Below are 15,615 nucleotides of genomic sequence, written 5' to 3'. Positions count from 1 at the left end.
AGTCCCGTCTACCTGAATAGGGAAAGACACGCGTCCACGTTTAAGTCCCGTCTACCTGAATAGGGAAAGACAGACGTCCACGTTTAAGTCCCGTCTACCTGAATAGGGAAAGACAGACGTCCAAGTTTCCCCAGCCACTGCGCATGTGCAAATGTTCGCAAGCGCATCATATCAAAACACTTTCCCTGCATTCCAATACGCATACTTATACTGCCCTTACATAAGTTACTGTTGTTTTTATGTTGTAATAGTATGTACTTTTGAGTGCATGGCAACAGAGATTGCACACACCGGGACATACTAAGATCCAGGGGATTGCACATAGTCAGAAACAAACCTATTGTTGCCTGTAATTGTCCTGTATTGTCCTATTCTCCTTAGCCATTTTCCTGGGTGTTTTACGCCCTGGGGGAAACGTGTCCAGGTGTTTCTCACGTGGGAAAGTGAGGGCGTGTGGACCCGGAGACATGACCTTCCATAATATAGTGGCGCATGACGTCTCTTACGATCGCGCACCTGTGTAGGTAAAGCCACGCCCCCCATGACATTACACTCTCGAGCCACTTTCAAGCGTCCATCATAACGGACTGCGCCTGTCTAAACACACTTACAACAAATAACTCGCATTCATTAGGTTTTACTCCGAAGAGTTTGTTTCATCGCTCTTTCTTCATTTTCTATGCATCGTGGATTATTGGTAGTTTGATTTTACTAAATGTGTATTTCACCTGCTGTGATGTTGCTGTGGATCGTGATGTTCGCATGTGTTGGGATCGCGCAGTCGTATAAAAATGGAAATGTCGAAAGTGCGTGTGGATCTTTGACACCGGGTCACAACATCGCATCTCAAACCGGCGCACATCCGTACACGATCACCGCGGACCGGAGCAGCTTCAAAGAGGGCGATGAAATCACAGGTGCGCGGTTTCTGTTGGTTGGGAGAATGACCAGAGAGCGCAAAGCTGAATCCAAAATCTATTATGATGTGTTTTTTGTTCACAACAAAGAATTTGTTTTATAGCTATTATTTTTTATAGTTTTGTTGATTTAAGTGTTGTTGTAAAATATGGAAAATAGATTCATAACTTTTGACATGGGCTGAAAGGTCTAATACGCTTTATACAAATGTATTTCTTGATGTATTGTGGACTGTAGGGTTTCAACAAAATCAAACCTGTGACAAATACTGCAAAGAAAACAAGCTGAGATGAACTTTTAAGCAATAAAGTAATATTTGTCGTATTTATTTAGAGAAAGTCCCCAAATTATTTTTCACAATCCGCTTGTTTCCAAGATTGTAAGAAAATCAAGGTTATCACATCAAAAATCGTCTGAACTTTCTTTCTTACAATTACTTGACCTGTTTCTTCATTTTCTGCTAATAAATGCAAATATAAACACATTTGGGATGCATTTTGTTTGTAGTTCACAAAAATAATAATTTTACACAAACACAAACACAAGCAATTTCACAAAAAAAACGAAATCATTTTGAAATGGTCTCTTCATTTTTTCCATGGCTTTATGTATGTATATACAGTAGAGAGAGAGAGAGAGAGAGAGAGAGAGAGAGAGAGAGACAAACTACACAGTCTACCAAACAGAATATTATACATTTGTCTCTTTTACAAACATTTTCTATATACTATAGCACACCAATGAATAGCATAGTTTGCTATAGGCCTAAAATACTGTACTATCCTATAGCCCCACTGTAAGATGTAATGACACACTATTCATTTTCAAATGCTCAATATTGTCTCATTGTCTGTAATCTGAAAGGTATACAAATGGTCGTCACTCGCAGCCATTTGTTTTTTCACTTCATGTATGTTGCTTTTGGATTTTCACAGACCTGTGTTTTCTTTATTCTCAGTTACACTGCGAGCGACTTCTGGAGATTTCGAAGGGTTTATGTTACAAGCACGTATAACAGGAATGACCAGCACCATCGGCTCTTTTACTGTCACGGGCAGCGAGGCCCAAGGCCTCACCTGCAACGGAGTGAACGTGAGTTTCATTACATTATTACAGTGTTTGGTGTGCATTCAACAGAGTAAAAATAGTCTTGAATAAATGAATTTTTTATTTTATATTCAGAATAGTGCTGTTTCTCACACATCAGACTCTGAGAAAACTTTATTTGTAACTAAATGGAAGGCACCCGCATCTGGACAATTTGGCAATATAGAGTTCAGGTATACGTTTGACACTCATATTATTTTCATTTTTACAGTTTACACTATACTGTTTTTAACATTTTTATACAGTGCATTTTGTGATAAAATATTTTGGGTTTGTTGTTGCAGCGTAACCTTTGTTAAAAATTTCTCAACGTTTTGGGTGGGTGTGAAGAGCTCTTTGATAACATTTACCAGCACGTCGACCCCCACAGTAAGCTCTGCTTAAACCTACACAAATAGGAAATACATCAAAAGTCTGGCTCTCGGTTTTTGTTGTTGTTGTTTACTCGGTCTTGATTACATTTTGTACATTTTAGGTACCTACAGAGTGTGGGAAAAGCAAAGTCTGTTTCATTCAACCGAGCAACTGTGACCCGACCACTAGCTGTTACTCTATGACGGTTCAGACGTCGTCCGATCAATCAGAAATGAAGATTGAAATACTCGGCCCGGGTGAGGGATACGTCGCCATTGGATTCTCTGATGACAACCAAATGGTATATTTACTGTGGACTGCATGATATATGCACATTTCCAAGCATGTGTTGCATGTTTCTCATGAAATGGGAGATTCATATCTGCTGAAGTCTCGTCCTGAAAACGTTCTTTGTCAGCATCAAGTCGCTTTATGAAATATTCCACAGCAAAACTTCGACGGCAGTTTGCTTTGCGGCTTTCTTGATCTTTTGAATTCTTTGATTGATGAGACGTATCATATTCAGTTGTATTCAAAGCCTTTTGTTTTTAACTCAAGGGCAATGATGACATCTACATATGTGGTAAAGACAACAGCGGCCTTCTCCAAGTGCAACATGCCTATTCAACCGGAAAAAGCTCTCCAAATATTCTCACACTGGTAATACTAACTTCCACTCTTTTGCTTGACAACTTATCTCATATCCTCGTCCACATATTTGCTACTTGATTTTACAGGGGAACGTGTCTGATATCAAGACGACGATGATGAATGGAGTTCTCAATTGCTCATTTACGTCTCAAAATCCCATCAGTACAGCAAGTAGAGCAGTGTCTGTTAGCGAATACTTCCTCATGATCGCCGCTGGACCCTCCAGTCAAGGTTTGTGCATGGACAAGTGTCAAGTGTTTTATTTTGGGTCAAGTATTGCTTCAACCGAGTGCGTTGTCACTTGCAGGTAACCTCCGGCAGCACACAAATACATTTGTGACCCAAAGCAAAGTTAATTTACTGAATCCAGCGGTTGTGAGCGCGGCTGAAACATTTCCAGCGATTGTTAAAGCTCATGGTGAATATATCATGACACTCTGACTTTGTGTGACATCATCATGATTGTGGTCCTGATAGTGCTGCTCTAATCCAGGTGCCCTGATGCTGATCGCCTGGATGACCACTGGTAGTTTGGGTATGCTCATTGCACGCTATTTAAAGGATGTCGGCAAGGGGAATGGCTTTTGTGGTAAAGATATCTGGTTTTTGGTGAGTTTTTGGCTTCTTTCATTTTATTCAGACCCAGGGCCAATTCTTGAGTATAGAGACAGGACAGAGACTCCCTTTCAAATACGGTCATATACTGTATGTTACATTATATGTCCAGCCTAAAGTAACTTGAGTTTAATATTATATTAAGGTTGTATTTGTTAACATTTGTAAATGCATCATCTAACATAGACTAACAATAATGGACTAATTTGTTTTACTTGTTACCTTCTTTGTGGTTTGTGTTAGTTTATTGTGCATTCATTTCTGCCCTTTTAAATGTGTTAATAAATACTCAAATTAGACAAGATTCATTTAAAGATTAAAATGTTTCCCTTATGTTGTGACTAAACAAATCCGTAAAGAATAAGTTTTGGTTTCAAACTATATTTGTTGAAGTTGAAGATTAAACAATAATTTGTAGACCCCTGCACTTCCGAAAAAGCCCCGTAGGGGTCGCAGCTGCCTTGCATTACACCAGTGCTTCTCCACCTTTTTGGAGTACCGGACCCCATCATATCTCAATATATGTAAGCCAAAAATTCAAAATTCCACGTCACAATATAATGGTTTTCAGCTGTATTAAAATTACACAATAATCACAATGACTTGGTCAAAAGATTTCAGTATCTCCAACAGTATAAACACGCTTTACTGCGTCAACAAGGACTTAAACCAACCATTAGGGATCAGTTATCGTTATAAGTAGTGGTTAACCATTATATAATGTTTAATATATATGTTGAAAATGATTCAAAACAAGAAAACAACATCAGATTTACCAAAACGTGATATAGAAGGCTATACATTGGTCAATACAAATAAAAGGTTTAAACTTCTATCAGGAGTGGACTTTGAACTCTGGTATGTGAGTGTGTTAAATCCGTCACCTGACGCATTCCTTAAAACCAATCTGACGCGAAATCGGGCCAGAGGCCAATGTCAATCGGTCCGGTGTCAGAAACAGATGAGTGATCTAACAAACAAATGATTGTTGTTTAACACGCACACTTTCACACACTGGAAGTTCTGATCGCGTGTTGAACCGATAAGGTGAAACTGATGCCATTAGGCGTACTGTTTATTGCTAAGAGCTTAAGCTTAGGCAATGCGTGGTGCTTCAATGAAAACAGGCTCGCATCAAAGTACTGCGAGGACAATTCAAAAGCAAACAGAGCCGTCTACTCTCTCTGATGATGCCGCATGGTGGGTGTGTTTCAGTCAGAAATGCACAGAAGCTGCATAAAAAATGATTTGGTTGACATGAACCGTCCCTGCAAGTGAATGAATGAACATAATTTAGGAACACAAGTAACCAGTCAGTTTGACAAATCATTTGACTGCAAAAGCCGACTGCCTCTGGTGGGTTTTAATTACAAACCCTGAATGCAAAATAATAATTCGATGCATTTTTATAGGGTTCTACGGACCCCCTGCAATAACGCCACAGATGACTAGGGGTCCGCGTGTTTTCGCCGAGTTGAGAAACACTGCATTACAGCACATTACATGACTGTTATCAGTGAAGATAAGCAGGTTGAGATAAGAGGCCGTTTATGGTCATTTAACTCTCGTAACTTTCAGTTAACACGCATTTACTTAACATTATGTAGTGATTAGTAGATGTTTAGTGAATGTATAACCAGATTAGATATGTTACAAAACCTGGCAATTTAGTACATAAACACAAACCACAAAGCAAGTTTTATTTAAAGTTTAATCATTTGTTGCGCAACGTTATAAAGGGTTTAGCTTTGTAAATAGTGTGATGTAACAAATTTGACGTTTTTTGTTTCCTTGCTCCACAGGCTCACGTCACTATGATGTCGCTGTCGATTATTGCCACAGCGATTGCATTTATTCTGGTGTTTTCTTATGCCAGGGATTGGGCTGGGGTAAACAGAATTATTAAGTATTTTTATATATATATATATATATATTTTATAATATCATTCGTTTAAATTATTATAATAAATAATAGTTATTCAAATAAACCAGTAAAACAACATAGATATTTGGATGTGTCTTTGTCTGAGATGGTATGACATGCAGTTATTCAGTGTCGTGTGTGTGTTTAGGGAGCTCATCCAGTCCTGGGCTGTTTGGTGATGATTCTCACTTTAATTCAGCCTGTGGTCGCTGCGCTACGCTGTGACCCACAACATGAAAAGTATGAACATTCTCTTCTTTTCAAATGAGGGAAGGAAAGTTGACATGTTTTACATAATAATCCTCTTTGCAGGAGATTTGTCTTCAACTGGGCTCATTCATTCATCGCTCTGGCTATCAAAGGTCTTGCAGGTATGTTATCATCTGCGACATCATTTTCATCAGTTTAGAAAGCGAAACACAAATCTGATGTCTCTTTTTTATACTCTGCAGTGGCAGCAATCTTCACTGGCCTGGAACTGATCGGAGAAGCTCAGGAAGATAATTGGATGCCGAAGGTTATGGGAGGTTTTGTTGCCTGGGAGGCTCTCATTTTTGTTCTTCAAGATTTGCACAAACGCTCCAAGAAAAAAGGTAAAAACACTGCTGATGTTTACTGAGCAAAACTTCACGTTGAGAATCAGCATCATTTCGGAAATGAAAATATAGAGAATTATGCAAGATGGAGAATTACGAAGTTATACGTTTCTAAAGAAAGTGTGAATTCTGTTTCAGATGCAGAGATGTGCTCTCTTGGTTCGGTAAGCTCTTTGTCTCTCTTGCATTTTTTAATATTCAGTTTTAATATTTTATACTGTACATAATTTGGTAGAATACATATATACAGATCAGTGTAATATCTCATGGTCTTAAGTAATATATTTCTTTATTTTTGTTGTGTACAGATAAGCACTGAAGTGTTTTTGCTTCTCCTGTTTTTATTGGGAAACCTGACCTTCTTGATAGCACTTCTTGTTGGAATAGGCCAAGCTTAAGACAGATCCACATGCCACAAATAACCTCACTGGATTTGAGACTTTTAGTTGTTTCTGTTTCATTGTATTACTATGAATATATATCTGAATTATGTAGGCAGGGATTACATTTTCTTTCATCACTGTGCTTTTAAGGCAGTAAATCAAGTTCATTTTGCTTTTAAGTGACAATCCCTGTAATTTCTGCACCGCAATGAAAGAACCATATTGAAGTGAACAACAATAGTCAGCCAAAATAAATTCCCCTTTTTAAAATAGTATAACTAAATTGTCAAGCAGTGAAGTAATAACTATTACTTTTAATTATGTAAGAATTATAAGAATAAGATTTTTTTAAATCATTATTTACTTGGGTGCTTTATGATGACTTTCCATTTTTATACTGCACAAACTGTGTATTCTATTCCCTGACACCAATTCGAAACCGTACCATCACAGAAAACTTTCAGTATTTTTACATTTGTAAATAAACATCAAATAGTATGATCTATACGGTGTTTTTCTCAAGGACACAAAATATGTCTTTTCAAGGTCAAGCAATTGCTGGGATAACATCTTTATGTGCACACACGCTGTAAGGTTTACCAGGATCACTCAAACACACATTTTAATGTGTAGATAGTTGTGTTAAAGTTATATTAATCATATATTCGTTGTCAAATGGAAAACATTTTGTCAAAAGAAAGTTGTAAACCGATCATGACAAAATCTGTCACTAGAGGGCAGTGTTACTGTTTTTTAAGGTTTTCACAGCAAAAAATGATCAAAACTATGTGTACAAGGAACTGAAGTCTATAATAACATGATATGAACTAATAAACAAAATTTTTTTGTTAAACTAATTAATTAATTAATTAAAGATCCATCTGTCAGAAATATGATCACAAAATGAGAAACGTGATAAATTCTGCACATTACTTTATTGTTTTTATATACATACTAAACACTGTCAAATTGCTAGAAAGTGTTACAGTAACAAAACAGCATTCACATCCACTTCTGTCATTCTCTGATTGTAAGAAATGGCTGTATGGGGCTTAGGTCTTGTCACCATGAAATCAAACAGGAAAATTCGAAGTGTTTTACACAGTTTTGCAGTTTTTATAATAAATGATTAATCCGCACACACCACAATTTGTTTAAAATTCATTTGCATTTGTAATCTTTAATCAAAAACATTAATCTCCAACCCATTTCATCAACAACCCTTCACCACATGACGTCAGAACAAAAAGAGGTCGGACTATACTGACTGTCCAATGGACAAGCATTTTTAGCACTCCCCTCTCCATCCCCAACCTACAATAAACCAATCAAAAAGGGAAAGGCAATAAAGCCCCGCCCTACATTTTGTCGAATTTCAGAAGCCGATTCGCTCGGATATATGTCACGATTTGAAAGAAAGAAAGAAAGAAAGAAAGAAAGAAAGAAAGAAAGAAAGAAAGAAAGAAGTAAAGCGCAACTTCCGTTTCATGGTGACCGAAAATGACATTTTCTGATGTTATTGCAAACCTGTATGATTTTCTTTCATCTTCAGACCATAAAAAAAAGAAGATATTTTGAAGAATGTTGGTAGCCAAACACCATTCGACCCCATTGACTGCTATTATATACAGTAGACGCAAAACCATTTCTCCAAATATCTTCTTTTGTTTTCCACAGACGAAAGAGTCGCATACAGGTATCGCACGATATAATGATGACATCTTTTTATTTCTGGTTGAACTATCCTTTAACACAACACACAGTAGTGAAGAGTTAATGTCAGCGTCTAGCGTCTCTGACAACAGCGTCAGTTAAAACAAACAGACTGCTGTGCTGCTCTGGTGTTGATTTAGCAGCATGTGTGAAGTCAGCATGGCTTTCATCTTTACAGTCTTGTGCCGTGTTGTTCTGCTGGTTCAGCACAGGTCTCCTGATGTTCTGCTGGAAAACCTGGAGCTGAAACAGACAAACAGACCCTTCAAGTGCAAAACACTGTATGAAATATATAGCTTACCGCAATGTGATATCCATTACTCCCTTGCATACCAGATTGCCATGATATATGAGAGGGAAAGTTACAACTTTACATCAAAACATGAGAATTGGTCTAAATGAGCTCTTGAAGGTGCTGTGCGATTTATATTTCGCAAGATCTATTGACGGAAATGCAAGAAAATATACATAATTTATGTATATGTACATTATGTATTCAGAGGTGTATAAAGACCTCACATAATGAAGCGTTATGTTTTCATTACCTTCGAATGAGCTCTTTCTATCTACACACACCGCGGGTCCCCTTACATGGAGTTCACCATGTTGTTTCTACAGAAGCCCTAAAGGGACAAACTTCTCTACAGACCGTGTCTCGTAAATTTGTCATCTCATATGGGAAAGAAGCATAAACGTGATTACATCGTACTCCTGTGTCAGCCACCGTAGTGCTTCAGAATGGAGGGGGAAGCGTGGTGTGCTTCGCAACCTCACCACTAGATGCCATTAAAATTCATACACTGTACCTTTAAAATCTAAACTGACTATTGGAATTGTATTGCGTGCCCTCTAGATACTGTGGGATTAAATCCAATCGGGCTCGGTCAGACAATCCAAATTGAGAATTTCATGATATTTTCCAGATCAGGTTAGACATGTTCACGTCGCGTGTATTCAACAAACAGTAGCAGGCACGCTGGAACAGCAGTGGATTTAGGAGAACAGGCCTGGCCTAAGACAAACTGGGCGTTTCTAACATTTGAAAGATTGTTCCCCATACTACAGTAAAACGATCAGCCCTTGCAATGCCAGAACAAGCTATGAGTTCAAGTTTGGCACAGGATCTCTTTTGAATATCACATCTTACAGGTGATCCCTTTTGCTGGTTTGTTTTAGACTTGATGATGTAGACAGTTTGCCACATGAATGAGGGGAAATGGTCTGACTAATGCTTATTAGCATGAAGGGCCAGCGATCCAGAAACAGCCCTAACAAAACTGCCGCAGGGTCCCCCGGACCTCAATAGACACAGGATTGCATAGGCTATGCCTGCAGCATATTTCCTATATTTTACTTGACTGAAACCAAGTTGAAAAATAGAAAGACTTATTTGGTTGCTAATTGTAGATCTCTAAGTAGGTGATGTGTTTAAGTGGTAGATTACTTCCTGGTGTTTTTTTCACTGAACACCGTGTATACATTTTATCTACATTCCTGATAAATATAAATCAGTAAGTATTTAGGAGACTGATACTTCATCCACTTTTGACACTCAGAAGTTTGAAAGAAAAATCATCTTAAACCTTATAAAGAGACCACTGAAGAGTCTCTCTTCTCTAGATGTCTGTATATAAACAACACTATATCTGCAAACAAAACCTTATGTTTAATTCATCCTCAAACAAACATCTTGACTTGAAACGGCAGTACAGTACAGGACTTTCTGCCTCTCTACTGCTTTTTAAAACATCTAAATGATTCAAACATTCAGACTGCAAACGGATGTAGAACCAAACAGATATTTTTTACAGTGCTTTTGTATTCCTTCATAGATAGATATTCTACCAAACTCATATCTTACATTTATACTTTGCATTCAATTTAGTGTCTTCTAACGCAATTGAAAACCTGAACCTTGTTCTTTGTGCATTATTGAAAACCTCTTTTTTATTATTCATCTTTTGGCTTTTTATCTCAGTTATTTTAGTTGGCGTTATGGTACAAAGCTCGAGTCTTTCTAAGTGTGGTGAGAAAATTACATCTGATGTAATGTCTGTAATATTGGGTGTGCTTAACCATAACTGCTGATAAATCAAGACATAAGCGACACTGTGAGACAAACCCTCCTTTCTCTTCTTTCATGAATAGTAAAACAAACTTTGAGGGAAACAAATAATACTTGACAGTCAACTTCAGCTCAACTCAAGATTCAAGAGATTTTAGACTTCGTGTGTGCCATAAAAACACGTTTGTTTTAATGGATAGTTTTTATTACCCCCACACTGTAAATAATAAAACCCAAATGAGATGAATGTTGAAACTTCCTCTTGCTCAAAACAAGTTTCTGTTCCTTTAGCATAGATATTATCTGTGCATGTTCGCCCGCTGAGCAGAAGTTATTTAAATCACATCGAGAATCCATAAAACTCACAGTACAGTCGAAACATCTAAAGCCTCGCATTCAAAAACACAGAAGAGAGGAATGGTGGTGAATAATAAAATGAGACTTCATTTGTTTATGACGTCCGTAAGCCACTAACTTTTTGAATTGATCTCTCACCAGCATCTTCTTCCAAGTTTACTTGTGATCATTTTTATGATTCATTTATTTCACGGATAATCTAATGCAGTGGTTTTCAAACTGTATGCTGTCAAGGACCCCCAAATGTGATAACCTTTTGTAAAGGACTTCCTTCCTAAAATATATATCCATCTATATACTTGTATGCAAAAAGAAAAATGTTTGATAAATAAGTGTGATATTCTAAGAACAACGTGCAGTGAGAGAAATGTCGAAGGAGTAAACCGGAAAGGAAAATTTGACATTTATTTTACTGTATTGACCTATATAGTTAATACTTTTTGATGACGGTATTAAATATAATATTCTGATAAAAAATATGCACAAAGCAAAGAAAAAAAGACAATGGACACTTAGAAATAAACATGAACACTTGGAAAAGACAAAGTAATAATGTTCAGTAGACCTTTACAATTCTGCCGTGGTCATTTGTCTCTGAACCTTTCTGGGGACCCCTTAGACGCTGCCGAATGCCCCCTGGGGGTCCCTGGACCCCAGTCTTTAATCTGTTTGAGAGTTTGATTTAAAAGGAAATGAAGCTTTTAGATGGTTCAGATGCTTTTTTGCCAACTCAAGCAATAAGGAATACCTGAAGTATCTGCTCTTCCAGAACTCTGGGATTCCCTGTAGTCCCATCAGAGAGAGAGAGAGAGAGAGAGAGAGAGAGAGAGAGAGAGAGAGAGAGAGAGAGAGAAGGAGCCATTGAAATTCAGCAGAACTCGCATTCTTTTATTAAGGGCTGCTGAACAACTGGGCCAAATACAAAGACAGTCAAAGTAAACTATTGTTATATATAAAATGTATTACAAACATATGCATATTTATAAATATCCATTCATACAAATCATGACACCTATTTTCATTTGTGCAATTCTGAAACTGTTTGAAAGTAGTTGACTGTACTCTTAATTTCATAAATGCACATGTTGTGCATAAACAAGCCTTATTTTGTTATTTTTCTCAGTAAATAACTAATGCGTATTAGTGATGATTACACAGGTGATGTATTCTCCCTACACTGAGCTGGCTTGAATACAATGAAGGCTTCTGGAGCGGACCAGAACACACCTCGGTGCTCAATTTAGGGATGGTGAGCTAGCACTTGAAAAACATCTCTCATCATCTTGTTGTAATGTCCATTAAAACTAAAATAAACACTTTGGTTTTGTTTACTTTAAAAGTGAGGTCTGTTTTGCTGCTACCAAATGCCACACAGGCTTTTACACGCTTAAAGAAATCGGTTTGTTTCACTTTATATTTGCAAACATTATTAACACATAGTTATATATTTAGCATATAGGCATGGAGGGAACGTTTAAGTGAATCCACCAATAACAGTCCTGTCCAAAACCTGTGGGTTCTTTCGGGTTGGGATAAAAATTCTTTGACCGTTTTTGATACTGGTTTGATCTCAAACCTGTATGACTTCGCCGAGACATTTCTCAAAATATCTTCTTTTGTGTTTCACAGATGAAAGTCATACAGGTTTTAAACGAGGACACTATTTTTGGTTTTAAACGCACAGTCCACGGTATTATTAACATCAGAGTTGTTCAAAATTAAGTTCTCACATTCTTCAGAAAATAAGAGACGATTTAGTTTGCATTTCAAGTATAAAAGTACACATTTCCCGAAGGGCCAGATTATTGAATGTTGGATTGATGGTCCCACCACTGTTCCTGAGTACATCTCTAAAATGATCTGCCATTCTACATTTCTACCATACTTGTTCAACACTCGTTGTTGTTCTAGGGCAAGGCAGGGACAATACTATTGGACCTGAAGCCGTGAGGCCAAAATCGATCTGCAATCCAACCACCAAACAGCCACACAAGCGTTACTCTAAAACCACGACTCTCCGCTGGTGGAAACATCACTCGTGAAGCCAGAAGCCTGACTGAAAGATAAAAATCTCTGGGTTCGTACACCACTTTTTCCCTTTCATAAATTCTATGTTTTAGAGAAGTGGTGCATGCTTGGGAAGCTCTACTCTATCTAACATGGCCGTAGCGATGATGCATTACGCTTATTAAATTCCTGCATTTGACATGAACCCCGCCTCATGGCCTTTTTTGGCCCGGGGGTAATTGACGGGTTCAAAGCAAGAGTGGTATTGATGGTAAAGCCACACCGTACATGCTGAAAATAAGACAGCAAATTTTTGGCACCATTTGCCCTGTGCTCTAAGGTGCCGACCATCTGTGACACCGTGAACAAGCCCACACTTTCATAACCCCGTTCATGAGATACATTCAGACGCATGATTCATAAGCATGAATAAAACAATGTTAGTCACACATTGCATTAGTGTATTTGAAAGCATTGAAATTGTGCCTCACTGCGGTCTCTTACACACACTCGTTTCACTCTCGACCTTTGGCTGTTTCACTAGTTACTGTAAAATACTGTCGGTAAATATGATGTTATGTCATGTTAACCCAACTCCCAACAAACAAGTATCTTTTGTGCATACAGGTTTTGCATGACATGAGTGTGATTAAAAAATAAAAAATGCATTTTTGAGTTTAGTATCCCTTCAGCTTATACAGCAGGTGCAGTTCTGTTCTGATATTTGCCTTGTGGCTCATGAATACAGATCTGTGACCCCTGTGACTTTTTCTGTCCCTGCTATGTGTTCCTCTCTGTTGATCTTCTGGCGCTCTCTTCCTGTCCTTGCACAGATGACAGATCCTAAACCTTGTGAAATGTCTGGCTCCAGTTCTCCCGGGGTCTCCTTGTTATTGATTTCTGCAATGGCTCTGTGTGTGCAGATCAATACCAGTACATAAAGATGTAACTTATTTTGTCTAGATATTAGCGAAGGACCATTCGTTTTTCATTCAAACTATGAGTCTCGCTTTGGTGCTGCTAAATTGCCCTGTCCTGACTTGTTTATTGTATTTTCCGTGTTGACTTTTGAGAGAAAATATGCAGAACAGAATTGGGGGTGACAAAAAAAAACATTCCAAAAGATGCTGTGATCACATTGTCATTGTTTTTTCTATTGGCCATGATAATCGTGTGGTGAAAGTCTGAGACTGTGACCGCATTTAAGTGAAAATTCGGTCATCATTTATTTACTCACCTTCGAGTTGTTCAAAATCTGTATGAAGGTGTTGTTTATGAAGATGTTTGGAAGAATGCTTATGACCAGACGGATTGATGTAGGTTTATTTTTTAAACAGCAAAGTGCACTTTTAAGCTTTAGTAGCTTTTTCGTGGCTCAGTGGTTAGAGCATCACACTATCAATGCTGAGGTCGTGAGTTCAATCCCAGGGTATTGCACATACTTAGAAACAAATATATAGAATTATGATATTAGATAAAAGCATCTGCCAAATGTATAAACGTAAATGTTTTGACTACCATATGTTTTCCTTCTTTGGGGGGCAAGATCTGTCCGGTCATAGGCATTCTTCCAAAAATCTTTCTGTGTCCATCAGAACAAATACATTACTAGAACTTATAGCATCTCTAGCAGCACGTTCGGTTTCATTTTCTTATTTTTTATTAAATCTTAAAGATATTTGTTTAACATTTTGATTTGGTTATGAATATTCAGTTTGTTGTAATTTGTTCAAACGTTTGTGCGGTGTTGAAAAATGGAAACGGGATGCTCTTCTGGACCTGTGTTGGACCAACGTTGTTCCATCCAAAGTGGTCTATAGCGGACAGAACAATGATGTTGTACAAAATAAAAAAACAACACAAATGGGGGAAGGATAAGTAAAAATGTATGAACGATAATTTCTTTATTAACAAATTCTAACTAAACAGAATATCTTGACAGTCTTCATACATTTACTATTAAAGTATATCGGAAAAATGTACACACAATTGTAATTGTTTACAACATGGTCATTTATGACTTCATTTACGCCTGCTATCAAGAGTTCAACATGTAATATTCCTTTATATTTAAGATCACAACCATGATCTTTTACTTGTGAAATATATTCATGATGCATGTGGCCATAATACATAATAGAGCCCTTTTTGTCACCACGGGCCTCATTTATTAAAAGTGCGTACGCACAAATATGTGCGTATTGAGTCCGTAAGAACAGTATCACGCGTGTAATTATTTGTAGAATTGTATGTAAATGTAAGCACACATCTGAGCATGCTCACGCAGAAAATGTATCGGTAGAGCAGTGATACTACAAAAAGAAAGTGCCACGGTGTCCTTTATTTGCAAATACTAAATTAGTACATTCATAGTTCAAGCTAGACATTTGTAAAATTGGTGTGAGAAGCTACAAAAGAAATGTAGTAATAGTGTCACGGCTGATCTCACTTTGCAGGATGACTCGGCAAACCTTCTTTAATTGAAAGCACAATATATGACTAAATAAATCAAATAAAAAGCGTTCAAACAAACTGAAAAATGACAAAAAGAGGTTCATTTTTACAAAAAATATATAAATACATTTTTTTTAACATCTTTTACTATTACTACAACGCTTTACCAAATCATAACATTGCAATTTCACCAAAAAAGAAATGAAAACTCTGAATATTTTAATTTATGCAAAATAAATCTCATATAAATAATTATGAACTAATTTGAACAAAAAAGGCATTGCGCAAAGAATGCGTTTTTCAAAGATCTGTTTAGTGAAAGCACACAGTACATTCATGTGATTTGTAACGGGAGGTTTCGTCACCATATATGGTTCATTGGGTGCGTTTCCGAATGCAAATGACCATGAACGTGAATGTGCATGGTGGTTAATTACATGTGGGATTTATCAAAAACGATTACTCACTGGT

At 37.3% G+C, this 15,615-nt stretch overlaps 1 protein-coding gene across 2 annotated transcripts; it reads left to right on the top strand.

The window, feature by feature from the left end:
* Nucleotides 1–551: 551 nt before the first annotated feature.
* LOC306911904 (putative ferric-chelate reductase 1) lies at nt 552–7,695 on the top strand. 2 transcript variants are annotated; one of them, XM_079487617.1, is made up of 15 exons: nt 552–917; nt 1,877–2,010; nt 2,101–2,198; nt 2,310–2,394; nt 2,501–2,680; nt 2,938–3,039; nt 3,117–3,261; nt 3,338–3,448; nt 3,524–3,639; nt 5,448–5,534; nt 5,718–5,809; nt 5,882–5,940; nt 6,022–6,162; nt 6,304–6,329; nt 6,474–7,695. In XM_079487617.1, the coding sequence occupies exons 1-15, from the start codon at nt 716–718 to the stop codon at nt 6,561–6,563; spliced, it is 1,668 nt and encodes a 555-aa protein (XP_079343743.1). In that variant the 5' UTR covers nt 552–715; the 3' UTR covers nt 6,564–7,695. The 2 variants fall into 2 exon arrangements, with proteins under 2 accessions (XP_079343743.1, XP_079343744.1); XM_079487618.1 differs by lacking the exon at nt 3,338–3,448 and having other exon boundaries at nt 558–917; nt 6,474–7,689.
* Nucleotides 7,696–15,615: the final 7,920 nt, after the last annotated feature.

Source organism: Barbatula barbatula (genome assembly GCF_947034865.1).
Source record: "Barbatula barbatula genome assembly, chromosome: 23".
NCBI lineage: Eukaryota > Metazoa > Chordata > Actinopteri > Cypriniformes > Nemacheilidae > Barbatula > Barbatula barbatula.
Note: the sequence above shows the minus strand (reverse complement) of the source record. Positions and strands in the feature narration are given on the sequence as shown.

Bases quoted from the DNA above. Each gene is read 5' to 3' on its own strand.
- LOC306911904 (XM_079487617.1), top strand. From the start codon at position 716: ATGTGTATTTCACCTGCTGTGATGTTGCTGTGGATCGTGATGTTCGCA. The intron at 2,681-2,937 runs GTATATTTACTG...TTTTAACTCAAG, and splicing joins TCTCTGATGACAACCAAATG to GGCAATGATGACATCTACAT. The intron at 3,040-3,116 runs GTAATACTAACT...TTGATTTTACAG, and splicing joins CTCCAAATATTCTCACACTG to GGGAACGTGTCTGATATCAA.